This window comes from Etheostoma cragini, chromosome 15 (assembly GCF_013103735.1).
Source record: "Etheostoma cragini isolate CJK2018 chromosome 15, CSU_Ecrag_1.0, whole genome shotgun sequence".
In the NCBI taxonomy this organism is placed as follows: domain Eukaryota; kingdom Metazoa; phylum Chordata; class Actinopteri; order Perciformes; family Percidae; genus Etheostoma; species Etheostoma cragini.
Genome location: NC_048421.1, coordinates 10,273,011 through 10,287,420, shown reverse-complemented (window position 1 = coordinate 10,287,420; position 14,410 = coordinate 10,273,011). Strand labels below are relative to the sequence as shown.

The window sequence follows — 14,410 nt, the reverse complement described above, 5'->3', positions numbered from 1 at the left end:
GAGACTACAGCACAGTACCTCATCTCTACATGGTGTTCATTCACAGACTGTAGTCTCACCGCTCCATTTTACACTGCAGTTAGAAGCTGTTGTCACATGGGACACTTTGGCCAGTGTTGCGTCATCACACCTCTAGTCAACCAAAGATCAGGTGCCTGTGACAACTGACAACCTACACTGAAACAAGCGAGCACAAAGGCTCAGACACATTCCCACCATGTTGAAGGAAGCTAGTGGTCTTACTTTTCAGATCTCTGATGAAGGAGACAGGCTTGATGGCATTGCCTGTGTTGGCAAAGGCTTGGATGATATGGTTCTGCATTATACAGATCATACAAAAGCCTGACTGGTGACCTGAAACACAGATGACAACAACAACAAAAATCAGAGCCACTCACTAAAGTAGAGTACAGAAATGTGTTATTGTGACAGTAATCAGGTTCAGATTATTGTTCATAACGAATGCAATGTAAAACATTATCTAATGTAAAATTCTTACTGTTCATCACAACACAATGGTTATCACAGTGGTCTTTGATGTGGCTCCTTCATACAGTAAGTAACAAAACTCACATTGAACAGGGTAAAAACATATTGGATTAAAGATCAATGTCAGAATTACGGTGATGGTTTTTACAGAAATACTTCTTAAAAGCATAGTAAAACAAGCAACATGCTGATCCTTTTCGGATTTTATGTTTTCCCAAAAACAATTCAGAACTGTATTTGTAAGTGTAAATCTGATTAAATAAAAAAAATAACAATTTGGGAGATTTTTTCAATCAATTTGATGGACTTACTTTACCTTTACTACATTTACTTAAATGTTGGGTGACAATCAGTTCAAACTGATCTTTTACATCCATTTTTCAGTGAGTTTGGCTAATGAATAAAAATGATTAGCCTTACTTACAGTTTGTTTATGACAATGCAATGGTTGTCTAGCCTTTATCAGGCAAGTTGTCCCTCATAACAAATCTGGGCAAATTAAATTGTGCAGTTTTGCAGTCTTAACCATGGCATCTCAGCACCTTTGTCACCTGTAATACCACAATCTACGTCTTGGTTCCACTGGTCTGGACCAGTTTGGTTTAGGGTGCTTACTATTTTACAATTTAACTTACAGCACTTAAAATTTAAGATCAGCGTTTCATTGTTTTGTTTTTTTTGTCAATAAATCCGAGACTGCTAAATGTTTCCAAGACTGAATAAAACTTAGTGGCGTTTTCTGTCTTTCTTCTTCAGCTGCTTTGGCTTGCATTCCACAGTGACATTCAGCCAAATGTGTCTGCACAAGTAGCAGAGTTAAAGTAATTTCCAAAACTATGTGGAGGTAAATATAAGAGAATGAGACTGTAAATGCTGGCAGTATTAAAGAGCATGATTAAAATACTCACAGGCACGGCTGTGCTCCTTTGAGAGTAAGTAGTTGGCAAGCGGCGGGGTGTAGGTGAGACACTGCACTGTGGAGTTGAGGAAGCAGGTGTTCCCTAAGTTGTGGAGACCGGCTCCCACCCTGTAGACACGCTCCCATTTAAGGGTAAGCTTGTTCCCTGGAAAGAGCATCTTCTGTGGGGAAGGGATCCCATCGCTCTGACCCCCAACTACATTCTCTGAGACTGAAAGAGGAGTGCAGTCAAATGTATGATGTTATTACAACTGCAATACAGAAACTGAGCTTTAATGGCTAGTACCAATGGAAAAAATTTGAATGTGAAAACTAGCAAGATTTTCAGTTCAAATTGAGAGCTTACCTTGCCTCTTAATTTGGGCAGGCTCTGTGGCCCTCAGGCCCGTAGCGCCCTCATTCCGGGGATTGAGTATCACATACTTGTTCTTCAGGCTGTCCAGTTGATAGGAGAAACCCTTGCTGGCAGGCTCAAACTCTATCTTCTGCAAGAGGACCTTCTTGGCTGAAGAGGCCAACAGTTTGTTGAGGTCCCCCTCATCACCCGTCTCCTTTCGACCAGGTTTTAATGCTTCCTTGAGTTTATCCACTATCGGCATTGTTGGAACATCACTGCAGGAAAACTTGGATTGTCAGTGTCACAAATTGTTCAAATGACTCTCCTTTCCCCCCAAAAATGAACATGTCAAAACGACATGTCACCTCATTAGGTCCCCACCCTATTCAAAAGCACCTCACAGTACCTTGACTATCTTTTTCTATTACATGGTTAATGTGTAGGGATTTTAAACTTACTATAGTAGCGTTAATGGTCCTCTGAGCTAAACAGAACCAAAATCAAACCTACAGTTAATCCAATACATGTTAAAATTCTCTCTCAGATCATCACTTAAGTGCCCAATAACACCCTTCCCAGGCCACATATCCTGACGTGGCTCCACAAGAGATATAAAGATTGAATGCATCTGAGGAGCCAGCTGGGTCTTGGCAGCTGTCCCCACAGTTATGCAAGACAGCAGACGTTGGTAACATCGGGTGGTGAAGAGTGTATGAGATAAAAGAGGACGATCATTTAGAGTTGCTGTTAACTGCCAGGTCAAATTCTTATCATTTATTGTGACCGCATCAATGTTTGTATTGTTATCTTCCACCAATTAGCATGTTTCTTCATTAAAGCTGTGTATCATCAAATTAAAACATTGGCTGTCTGCCATCCCTTTAAATACAGTGTAGCTGAGTCCACCAAAAAGGACCATTACAGTGTAGATAACAACAATTGTCTGCCAGTGTCAGCCCAGTGAATGACTTCTGACATGTTATTTCCTACAAAAGGCAGCAGGCTGGCAAAACGTGTTCAATAATGACCGAAGAATTAGTAAACAAATCATTCAGTCTCCTATCGCCTCACATTACTCAGGATGTAGCTGAGGAGCCCCAAACACAACAAACCCTCCTAAAAGTAAAAACCTTACATCATGTAGATGTACCGGTAATAGTAAGACACTAAAACGCCAGAGGCATGGAGCACAATGAGAGTGATGTTCATCAGAGTGGGCAGTGACGTCGTGCAGAGGGAAGGAGGTCTGAACATGCATTGAATGCACAAGGGCACGCTGACCTTCACTGACACGACTGTAAAACAAAACAGCACACAGGGACGCAGCTAACCGCAGGAGCAACATTGATACATTGACCACAACCATGGCGTTTAATCAAAATTCTCTGTTTCGACTAGTCATTTCATCTGATGTAAAGGTTTGCATTTGAAATGTCTTAGCAGGGACGAGGAGCAACAATGAGCAAGTATCTGAAATAGTGTCATTAAAAAGGGGTAGTTCTGCTGTAAGGTGATATGAGTCATTCACAAATAGTGATATATGCACGGATATTAGCTGAGGAAACACGTGCCACTATCTATGCATAGATAGAGTATATGGTCTTGTAATGCTTAACTGTCAACTCCAGCTTACATACAGTATGAAATTACATCAGGTAACATCAGATGACTAGTCGCTGCCTGGCTTGAGATCTTGAGAGCAGAATCGTGCATCGGAAAATACGAAAGCTGTCACTTTCAGATTTGGATGGTTAAACATTATTGTTTACATTACACCTAGCTCTGCACCTTCTGGTTGAACATTTTTGTCTAGCAAGGCTGTGGCTGGACTTAGAACTGCCTCTTCTGTCCATGACTGAATACCACCAATGAGGACTTTACTATAATCAGCTTGTCTTCTATCTTGCAGGTATGCCGACAGGTGCCGTCTCAATGTTTTCTTCAACTTGTAGAAATACATTCAACGATTTAATCACAGGCCAAATATCGGCAAGAAAACCAAACCATTTCCCTAGGTGTCTGGCAAAGTATAGATAATATTCACAAGAATAAAGATGCATTAGAATGTCATAGTAGGACTAATACAGTAAGTCTATGTTTTCCGATTGTTACAATATATTTAAGTGGCCAATCCCCCAAAAAAAGTCGGTGAATATCCAAGATCGTTTTCTATTTCTTTAGAATCATTTCCTCCATTAATTTCAAGCCCATATATTTCAGTGAGTAGAAAAAAGACTAATTAGAAGTTATTTATTAAATCTATGTTGCAGCAACAACAACAGGAGCCGAGAAACACAAGCAATGTGTCAACATATGGAAGACAACCGCTAACAGTAAAATAGCTGGACTATTTTGAGAACCGATTAATCTGTAATACTTCCTCAGGCTATCATCCTAGATCATAGACAAAATAATTTACATTAACGCAATTATGTTGACACAAATAAACCGGCTGGGCCAGTTATAATGTTTAAATGACAACGACAGCAACCAAATCAAATAACAACCAATGAGCACCTAAAATCACAAGTACTCAGTCGTAGACTAAAAGGCGAACGATGGACTTTATAGGTAGCACCTGAAGGCAGCACAGCAATTGCTGTCACCTCATTACTTCATTGTTATTGTGTGATTAAACAACTACTTAGTTACCTGATTTTACGGTTTTCCAGTTCCCTGGTTCGTCATTATCGTTATCTACTCTACTAACCGGGCAGCCTCTGTACACCATCTAGAGTCTGCTCTTAGGGCCAGTCGATATAGCTTCAATGCTATGTTGCTAACATCGACCACTGCTAACGTTAATGTCGACCTGAACTGTCTAAAGTTTGAGGACACAACGTCGTCATTACCTCGATATGTATCGCTGTCCTTCTTTGTTTAATTAATGGTCATGTCCTGATGTCTGCTGTATCGTTTCGGTCTTTTCAAGCTTGACAGCAGCAGCAGCAGCAAATTAGCCAGCGAGCTAACTTAACGTGGCGAGAGCCTCTAGCCTCCCTCAGTGTTGCAATGTGGGTTAGCATCTCGGCGTCCAGGTGGCTAACAATCCCTAGCCGCCACATTCTGACTGTTTTTTAACTAAAGTTACATCATGCTGGAAACATATGTTAACACATAGTACGTACAAAATGCGTTTGTTCGCTCACCTTTCCTTCAATTGCCCAAAAACGTTTACAGTAGAGGGGTCCGCTTACTCAGCTGTAGCTCTTAGGTCTGGTATTTTCGCCCATGCTGCATTATCAAAGGGCGGTGACAACAATGATTGACAATGATGAAAGGCCAATCGGAGATCAGGGCACGCCGTAGCTGAAAGGTTCAGCCAATCTACGTTCAAACTAACGCTGTCGAGAGAGAACCGCACGTGACTTCCAGCCAGCGCTGTTTACCATTGATGCTATCGGCGCGATACATTGTTAATAATTTTGAATGTAACAGCTAAGGGCGCCGATAAATCCTCGATTGTATGCTGCAGTTATGTTAGGCTTGCATGGATGTGCTAAAGCGAAGTTGCTCTCGCGCACATGAAACTCCCTCGAGAAATTAAATGGCAGTTCTCTCGTGTCAATTTTCCCATTTTACCAAATATTTGAATATCGTAAAATGCCCGCAGATTTATGTAGACTCGAGTGAACTAAAACTAGTATAGCACAGAAATCCTCCTCTTACAGTAGAATCAAATAAAAGATTGCCGGTGAATTTAAACCTTTACCAGATTAAGATAACTATCTAGATACATAGCCTACTTATTTAATATAGGCCTAGTGAACTCCTGAGAATATTATTTTGATAGCCTAATTGCACATTAAGCACATGGACAGGCTCGCACAAGGTGTGGTAAAGGTAATCTCCACTAAGCGGCAGCAGATTGCCGTTGAAGTGTAGGAAAGCAGTTAGGATAATAACCGGGTCATTTTCATGCCTTAAGTCTAAATAGCCTATTGATTCAATAACTTGAAAATTTTACTTAAGTTTGGTTTTTGCTGTTGCCTGCAGTATGACAGCATCCCTTGAACAAACGTATTTGTACTAATACTATGACTTTGGTTTGTCACTTAAAACCCCAAATGTATGTATTATAAGTACACAACTAGCAAATGAAGCCATTCTGATTCTTTGATGAATTGAAATTCTTTTGGAATTCGTGATAAAATAGAATATGGAGTCTTGTTAATCTGCATACATTGACATGAAAATAACCAGTACAAACATCAAAACAGGGTTTGGCATTTAATATAATAGTCAAATGTACAGTATTGTTTTAGCTGTACATGCATGCAAAATCATCTCAAAAGTCTCATGTGAAACCAGCACAAGACATCATACTTGACTACAGTTTCAAATAAGGAATCTTTTTACACTCTCATTTTAATTATTAAAGTCATATATCATAACAGGCTCTGCATGTAGCGTAAATGGATGATTGGTTACAATATGTTCTTTAACCCACTGTCCTAACAGTTAACATTTAGGCTTACAATATGACCTAAACATAAACTGTGTGTATTTTTTATAAAACTGTTCAAATAGTTGGTCTTCTCTTTATACAATACCAATGTTGTCACTATAGTCACAAAAAATTTCAATAGAATATGGTGGATCATATAACCTTAAATAAAATATGTTCTTACACTTAAGCATTACAAAGAGAAGAGCAGTGATATAGAAAAAATACAAAAATGGAGGATTCAATCCTCTCTTCAGACATAGGAGACAAAATATGACTGCTGTGACAATTGTGTTCAAAGTGCTTTCTTGTCTATTCGGGATTATTTAAAGAAAACAAATAGCAAAAGCACTGATTGTGCTTTAGTGAAACAGGTTTGCCACACCTTTAAAAAAACAGATGGGAAGAGTTTTGCAAGCCTAGCACAAGAAATAATCTTATGCAGAACGGGCAACATGTGTCACCAGTTCCCGGGTAGCTCTGCTGTCACAAATCAAGGCCCCGATTGCCAGCTAATGTTATTCATGAACACACAGATTCACAGAATTGTTACACTTTGAGTTATATCTGTGTATATGTTGCATTATATAATTGTAGTTCACTCTAAACAATACCTTTGGTTCAAAAAGGTAAGTTAATAGCTGAGAGAAGTGGTTTATGAGGAAGTGCTTTGGATTTAGGGGTGGGAGTGTCTAAAAGTGCTTGATTAAAAAAAAAACATAGTAAATCCTGCCAATAAAAACAATCTCACCACGGGGCACACACATTATAGCTAATACAAAATAAGAATAAAATAAGAATTTGACTTGTGTATTTCTTTGTGTTTTTGGTAGTTGTATCTTAGTAACTAAGACATCCTCAGAATACTGGACAGTGGTGGAGTTAAGGGTCTTCGATGTCCAGGAAATCCCTTTTAGGTTGTGCTGCCCCTCTGTACCAGGCACAAGAGTCATCACTCCTCTTGATACAGGCAAAGTCTTTGGCCTGCCCTCCATTGACTGTCTTCTCGATCACCCAGTCGGTCCACAGGCACTCCGCCGGGCCGCTGATCATGCAGGGTATGGAGGTGCAGCGGGTGATCTTAGGTTAGGAGAAGAGAACCAGTCGGAGATTAAATTCACGAACAAACAATGCCATTTTCAAGATTATTTTAGTTTGTGGTACTTCAACAGCGGAGAATTCTACTTTAACTATTGTATATGCATGAACGTTTCTACCTTGCAATCACAGCCCATTTCATAGCGCTGAGTCAGGCTCTTCTTCTGGGTGTCACTCATGGCCTCCCAGGGCTCAATGAAGTCACACAGTGTGATGTGCATCGTCCCGTCAGTCTCCAGTTTGCCTGTAGAGAAAGGAAAGTGCATTAAGTGACATGAAAACTATTTGAATTTGTTGTGTTTTTTTATAATGTGTGATTTTTTACATGGTAAAAGTTGTACCTGTGATAAGATACTCCATGCCATTATTCTCCAGTGTCACTCCACACACTGCAGAGCTGGGAGCAGTGTAGATAGCATCGATAACAGGGGTGGTACCTTTGAACATCTGACCATTCAAACAAAGAAGATAACATTTAAATGGGAGCAGTGTAGATAGCATCGATAACAGGGGTGGTACCTTTGAACATCTGACAATTCAAACAAAGAAGATAACATTTAAATTCATATTGGGACTTAATTGTAAACCCAAACTTGAAAACGATAGCTTTATCCCACACACCTTGATTTGTTTGATGTCATGCTTGATACGCTGGATGGGGTTTCCATAGATGTCATTGCCAACATCAACCAACTGCACACCAACTACCTTTGCCCTGATAACTGGAAAGAGACAAAAACAACCCACATTTACATGCATTCTGTTTAAAAGGCAAAGTTTCAAATTCCAACACTTTTGTCATGTTAAAAGTGAACAAGATCTGGATCTGTCTGGATCTGATCTAAGGTTTGGCATACTGGAGTCGGCCACAACACATGGCTGTGGCTTGGATCTGAGGAGTTTGCATGTGCCAGGTGCTGGGAAGACAGAGGCAACATGAGTGTTTCATCAGCTGCAATCAGAGGGAGGAATGTGTGCTGCCTGCTCCCAGGCTCCTGGGCCAACACAGGAGGAAGCCAGTCAGCAATCTCTGAAAAGCTGAACTCGAATGCTCCCCTCCCTCCCCCCGGGTCTGTATGCCGGTCTGTCTCTCTGTCTGGATGGAGGTTCTCTCTCTCAATCTCTCTCTCGACGCGGAAAACGTTAACGGTTCAAGTGGAAAAATTTCATCAGAGCCACACAGATAGGCCCAAACTCAAATTGTGAGTACTCAACAAAAAATTATAACTCATTTGTTTCACAATCACTGCCTCTGTCATGTGAATCCAAGTACTGACGTAAGGTTTATTATTATTTATATGCCACTCATAGCTATATACCTGTGGATTACTGGCACCATGCATGGATTACGGCACATTCAGATGACTACACTTACAAAATCATATTCAAAAATCAAGCTGTTAAGTGGAGGAGACTAGCGACAGAGTTATTGTTAATGTTCTCTCTGAAGTCAGAGTTCAAGTCCTTGCTCTCTCTCTAGGTGGCAGCTTCTGAGTGCCTCAGACCATCACCAGCCCACTTCCTTCCCAAATACGTTTAAGCCTTTTCATTTGCTTTTTATATGACGAAGGTATGAAGCTGCAGGCCATGCAGCCTAATTCGATGACAATAGAGGCTTAGAGAATATTTCCTTTTAAGGGTCTAAACCCTTAAAGAGCAGGGGAACAGAGGAGAGATCAGGACAGGAATAGCAGTCACATTGCAGAGGTAGCCTGTGTCTTGTGTATGTGCACAGGCAGAAGACAGCCCTTCAAAGCAATACTATCAAAAACCATACAAGTTAACAGGGAGACGAGGAGGTAAAGAGCACAACCAAGAGGGGGAGGATTTAGTTTGTAGCCAGGAAAATTTGCAAAATACTGAGTATGCAAGCTGTTTGTTGTTTCTGTGTGCTGCAGGGCTGCTGTGAAGTAGCAGATATACTGACAAACAAGCTGTACACTGCAGGCATGACTTAGAAAGACAAACTGCAACAAGTGAATCTCTACAACAACGAAGATGGTTTAAAAATAAAACAACACTTTGATCGAGTAGCGCAAATCAACTCTCCAACTTCTTTGGCTACAAAGTGGATTAGTGGTAATCTCCTTCACCTGAGTGTGCAGAATAACACACAGATCACTTCTCCTTCTACTAGTACAAAGTAGGGCAGGTGAAAATATGCACAATGTGTAAAAAACCAAAACAAAAAAAAAACACAACTTTTTGAGGGTAAGCCCTTCAAATTCAATGCAGCATGCTTAAAATAGACTAATTCTTACAAGATATTTTCCTTCATTCAATATTTAATAAAATCCACATTCCAGCTATTTAAGTAATAAACAATCCAAAACAATCCAAAACAAGCTCTGAGGCCTATTCCTAGTTTCCTTATAAAGACCTAATGCCCTGTAATGATTTACAGTGTATATCTAAATTCTCACAGGACATGAAGATGTTTTCTGGAAGATGCTGACCAAGCCCTTTAAAAAAATCATAAGTTTCAGAAAGCTGGCGACTAAGGGAACCATCTAATTTTCTAGTAACGCAAAGAATAAACACATCATTTTGTATAAAGTAGTGTGGTCATGGGAGTGCTTTAGATAACAAAGAGAAGAAAGCAAATGCATGTCATGTAATTGCAGGGCATGTACACCCATTTCCCACAAGCCACAAGTGGAAAGGCTTTGAACAAGAAAAACTAAACTACAAATTCAAACTGACTGTTGTGGTAACACTCTCCAAGCATACATGGGTTTACACACCATGGTCTTTTTATTTACTATACTTAAAAATGAAATTTGATTAAAACTTCATTCCATCCGTGCTGAAATATAGTAATAGTTTGTCTTTCTTGACATTTGAATGTTTACCCCATTGCTGCCCAAATCCCAACAGGTGAGTTTCTCTGCATAAAATCATGAAATCAAAGAGCACATTAAATGAACTTGCAGGACAGATTGATGCACACATTCAGGCTGGATTTAATGGCAACTCTGTTTGCAGTGTAGGGCTGTGATTGTACCAGAAGTCATGTTAGAAAGCTGGCTCTCTTTCATATTCTCAAAGGATTTGCTTGTGTTCAAAAAAAGTGGTACACTCTAGAATCACAAAGAATTGTGAAATAAACTGCACATACATAATGAGTGCAGGATATGACCACCCATGTATTACTTGGCCTAAGCCAAGAACCCAAGGCATGGGTCCATTTATGTGGAAAGCTTTTTTTTCTTGCTCTGTCTTGACAAGACATATGGAACTACTGTACCTGTTTGTAACTATAGCTGATATTTTGTGTACTGTAGTATATGAAGAGAGAAATAGGCCAGGCTTTATTAAAATACAGTAAGCTGAGGTCAACTAGGGGCAGAGGTGGAAACTAACCAGTTACTTTGTTTTGATCATGCTTTTAAATGAAAGGTTATACACTGCAATCTACTTATACTTTACATTGTGATTGGTACTTATGCCTCTATTACTGTATCATGACTTGTCTCCCACAACTATACTTTACGAAAAAGATCATCTTTAAAGCTGACATTGCAATTTGAAATTTCTGCTGATTTTGACTGACTCTTCTTCCCTATTTTTCAGAGTTTCACTTGTAACACTAAGTTTGCAAGCTAGACTCCCAGACACTCACTCTAAGTGCTAGTAGTAGTAAGTACTTTCACTTCAGTAAACATTCTTCCAGTAAGTAGGGATTACCCAAGGCAATGTCTCATTGTGCATTAACTGCATGCAAATACCATACAAATGATTGTGTACAGACTAAAACACAAGAAGCTAGAAGGGGCAGTCTGCAGATTAAAGGCAGACCTATGGTCAATAATGACTTTCATTTTGAATGTGTCAGCTCAACGCAGCAACTCATAATTTTGCAAAGTTGGCCACCCATATATTTTCTACATATGTGTGACTTTGCATGCCAATAAATTCCCAAATTAACTAGTTTTGGCATCAAGAACCGTTTGGCCAGTGGTGGTAGTGTTGGTTTATGTTAGGTAGCAGTGTCTATCCATGGTGCTGAAGCAGGAGCAGGGGAGTTAAAGTCGTGTTATTAACTGACCTTACTGATGAAATGAATTAGTCTCAATCAGCACCTTAGGTTTAAATCAATCCACAGATTAATCCCTGAGCCCTCTACCTGACCAAATAATTAGAAGACTGCATCTAGAAATTTGAAGGTCTGTCTTTGTACTGTAGAAGTAAAAAAAAAACAAGCATGTGAAAAATATTATTATCATGCCAAAGGTAAGACATTGTCCCACTGTGTCAAATAAGAGGTTTGATTTAGTGTATTTGCTATAATGTTCAAGAAAAACGAAAATATATCATGTCATCAGCTGTTTCAGTACAAAAGTAAGACTTTTGGAATAATTGACTCCTTGTATTATTATTTTTATTACTACTACTATTATTATTATTATAAGTCATAATAGTAGTAGTAGTAGTAGTAGTAGTAGTAGCAGTAGCAGTAGTAATGGTGGTGCCCTATATCCTTTACCATTTGATACTGTTGTATTTGTAACAAAAAGTAGTTAAACCTAAGCTAAGCTAACTTTCTTCACTCTCTCTAAGTGTCTTCCATTAGCTAACTGGCTGCATTTGAGAAGTGGCAACTTTTTAAATTATCTCAACGAAAAGGGTAAAAGGAAATGCAGAAAAATGAAGACTTTCCTTTACAGTGAACTCTTCAGCAGGATAATGTGGTTTCTTCACCCTCCAAAGCCACGGAATCCAACGGTGAAGAGAAACCTTTGAATAAGTCAGCTTCTGTATACATACCACACACGCTCAACCAGCTCACAAACAAGAAAAAAGACCCTCAGATATCCACCAATTTAAATAGCTACACAAGCTGCCCACTGTGGAGACTCCCGTTAGCTTAAGCCCTGTGAAGGCAGCAACAAGCAGTGTTTTGTAATAGGTGAAAAATAAGAGGGAAAGGATCCACATGACCTTTGAGAAAGAGAAAATTAAATAGCCATTTAGTAGTCATTAAGGAAATGCACCAAAAACCTCTCAACCACTGAGTTGAGGAGGGTAGGAGTTCTTTTTTTTTCCATCATCCCGATGAGCATTAGGCTACTTGATCCATAGTTTACTCACCAGGATGAGATACTATTAGGTCTGTGCTGTCTTCTTCTCTGAAACATACACTCCACACAGTTACTCTGATCAGCCTCAATAACAGGCAATTATCTGGATAATGTGCTTATGTAAGAAATCTAAGAATTTTGTTGAAATTTGGTTTTACTAAAACATATGATGTTGCATTTTATTGCAGATGTTTAAGGTTGTGCTGATTTGAATACATTTGGGTAGCTTTATCTAAAGCAATGCATCAAATCATAACATCATCATATGTTGCCCTGTAAGAATATATGAAAAAGAAATAGTTACTAAATAGTAATAGTAAATGATGTCAGAAAAACAGCCTTGTTTTCAGCTTTGTGATGATACATTTTCCAGCTTATCCAGGAAGATTTATGAATAGTTTATTTAGCTTAAGAAGAAGGAGAACATAAAGAGAACACATAAAGGAACATTTCCTTCTTCTTTAGCTTGTCACAACCATTCAAAATCAACACTGGGGGTGCATGGTTTTAACTGCACAGAAAGGGTGTGATAAATTGTAATCTAAACAGTAACCAAAGCTTTCAGATAAATCTAATAGAGTATAAAGTAAAATATTTGTCCCAAAGATGTACTGTTGGGAAGTAGAATACAAAATAACCATCAAGTAAAGTATCTTGAATTAGTACCTAAATACAATATTTGAGTAAATGTATTTGGCTACATTCCATCATTACAAATGAGTTTAAGTATGCTACATTTCTTTCAGTATCACGACTAAGAGAAGTTCAACAGATGATTAGAGAGAGAAAGAAGAAAAAGACAGGAGGGCAGTGGAAAGAAAGACTGAGAGACAGAAAATTCCATATGGAATTTTCTGTCTCTCAACCCTCCTCCCCCTGCAATTGTAAACACAAGAGTAGGGGAAGTTTCCCTCTAAGCATCTACAGATTATTTGTGAGAAATAACTCAAAACAACCTATATTAGAACATATGTTGACCAAAAACTGTCTTAAATGCATTAACTGTACTCACTAAATCAACTTACCGACATCTGAGTTGCAAAACGCCTGCTGAGGATGCACTGGGGAGCAGCTGCAGGCTTCTGCTATTTCTTCCACTCGCCACAGAAACAGGATGGCCAGAGTCACAAAAAAACTGTTTGCTGTCCAAGTCATCTTAGAAAACTGTTTAATTTAAAGAGGTGGGGGTAAAAAAAACGTTAAGGAACAGTTGAGCAGTCCGGCAAGCCTAAAGGAGATCAATCAGAAATGTCCCCTGCAATCTGAAGTGAATTACAGACGGTCAGAATATGAGATGTGCAAGGCATGAGAGGGAGTTCATTCCTGTTGAAAACTGCAGTCAGACACAGAGGCTTCCTCTTCCAGATCTGTTTTCCACTACCGTCAGGGGCAACCGGGTTTTATTAGTGTAGATTGTCGGCAGACTCCTCCCCCGATGGGGGTTTCAGCCAGTGAGCTGCAGCAGGGGCTCCAAACGTTTTCACATCCCGTCACCTTCTTTCCCAATATCGTTGCATGAAGAAGTGGATGACTCTTTGCGATACATCCAAAATCCTTTAATACAGCACGCACACGTGCGCACGCACACACACACGCACACACACACACACACCCACACACACACCCACACACACTTCTCTCTTTGTGTTTCCTGTTTCCTTAAACCATAACCTCAACTTTTAACCTTGAACTTCACCCACATCTAGAAGCTCCAATTGTAACAAGATTTAGCTTTATCTAACATCAACTGAACTTATAACCTAACCATATAGGCAAAGAAGAAATAACCTGATATCAGCTTAGAAAACATTGGACATTATGTAATTATGTGTGAGGTATTTCCTTATCTTACTATCATTGTGCTTATATTCAGAAAAAATACATTAGACAGCTATTTTGTGGTTTTTCCATTCCAACATCACCACATTATAATAATGGATCCTCTGGGGAATATGGGTGTGCTCAATGAAATTCATGGAAACTTCATGGATAGATCTGTGTGTGTGTGTGTGTGTGTGTGTGTGTGTGTGTGTGTGTGT

General features: G+C 39.3%; 2 protein-coding genes across 2 annotated transcripts in view; both read right to left on the bottom strand.

The window, feature by feature from the left end:
• usp36 (ubiquitin specific peptidase 36) overlaps positions 1 to 5,117 on the bottom strand; it is an 18,108-nt gene extending 12,991 nt beyond the window's left edge. Inside the window, exons 1-4 of the mRNA XM_034895159.1 lie at positions 4,895 to 5,117; positions 1,755 to 2,020; positions 1,398 to 1,619; positions 244 to 354 (exon numbers count right to left, since the gene is read on the bottom strand). Coding sequence (XP_034751050.1) covers positions 244 to 354; positions 1,398 to 1,619; positions 1,755 to 2,007 — 586 coding nt within the window. The 5' untranslated portion in view covers positions 2,008 to 2,020; positions 4,895 to 5,117. The remainder of the gene's footprint in view (positions 1 to 243; positions 355 to 1,397; positions 1,620 to 1,754; positions 2,021 to 4,894) is intronic.
• An 845-nt stretch (positions 5,118 to 5,962) lies between these two features.
• LOC117958655 (metalloproteinase inhibitor 2-like) lies at positions 5,963 to 13,764 on the bottom strand. Its single transcript, XM_034895168.1, has 5 exons — positions 13,397 to 13,764; positions 7,912 to 8,012; positions 7,632 to 7,737; positions 7,410 to 7,534; positions 5,963 to 7,272 (listed from the first exon to the last, which is right to left on the bottom strand). The coding sequence occupies exons 1-5, from the start codon at positions 13,524 to 13,526 to the stop codon at positions 7,075 to 7,077; spliced, it is 660 nt and encodes a 219-aa protein (XP_034751059.1). The 5' UTR covers positions 13,527 to 13,764; the 3' UTR covers positions 5,963 to 7,074.
• Between the last annotated feature and the right edge of the window lie 646 nt (positions 13,765 to 14,410).

What these genes read in the sequence shown, in the direction of transcription:
- LOC117958655 (XM_034895168.1), bottom strand. Translation starts at nt 13,526, where the DNA reads ATGACTTGGACAGCAAACAGTTTTTTTGTGACTCTGGCCATCCTGTTT. An exon ending in GTTTTGCAACTCAGATGTCG is followed by an intron (nt 8,013 to 13,396) that starts GTAAGTTGATTT and finishes GTCTCTTTCCAG; the next exon opens with TTATCAGGGCAAAGGTAGTT. An exon ending in ATGACATCAAACAAATCAAG is followed by an intron (nt 7,738 to 7,911) that starts GTGTGTGGGATA and finishes TTGAATGGTCAG; the next exon opens with ATGTTCAAAGGTACCACCCC.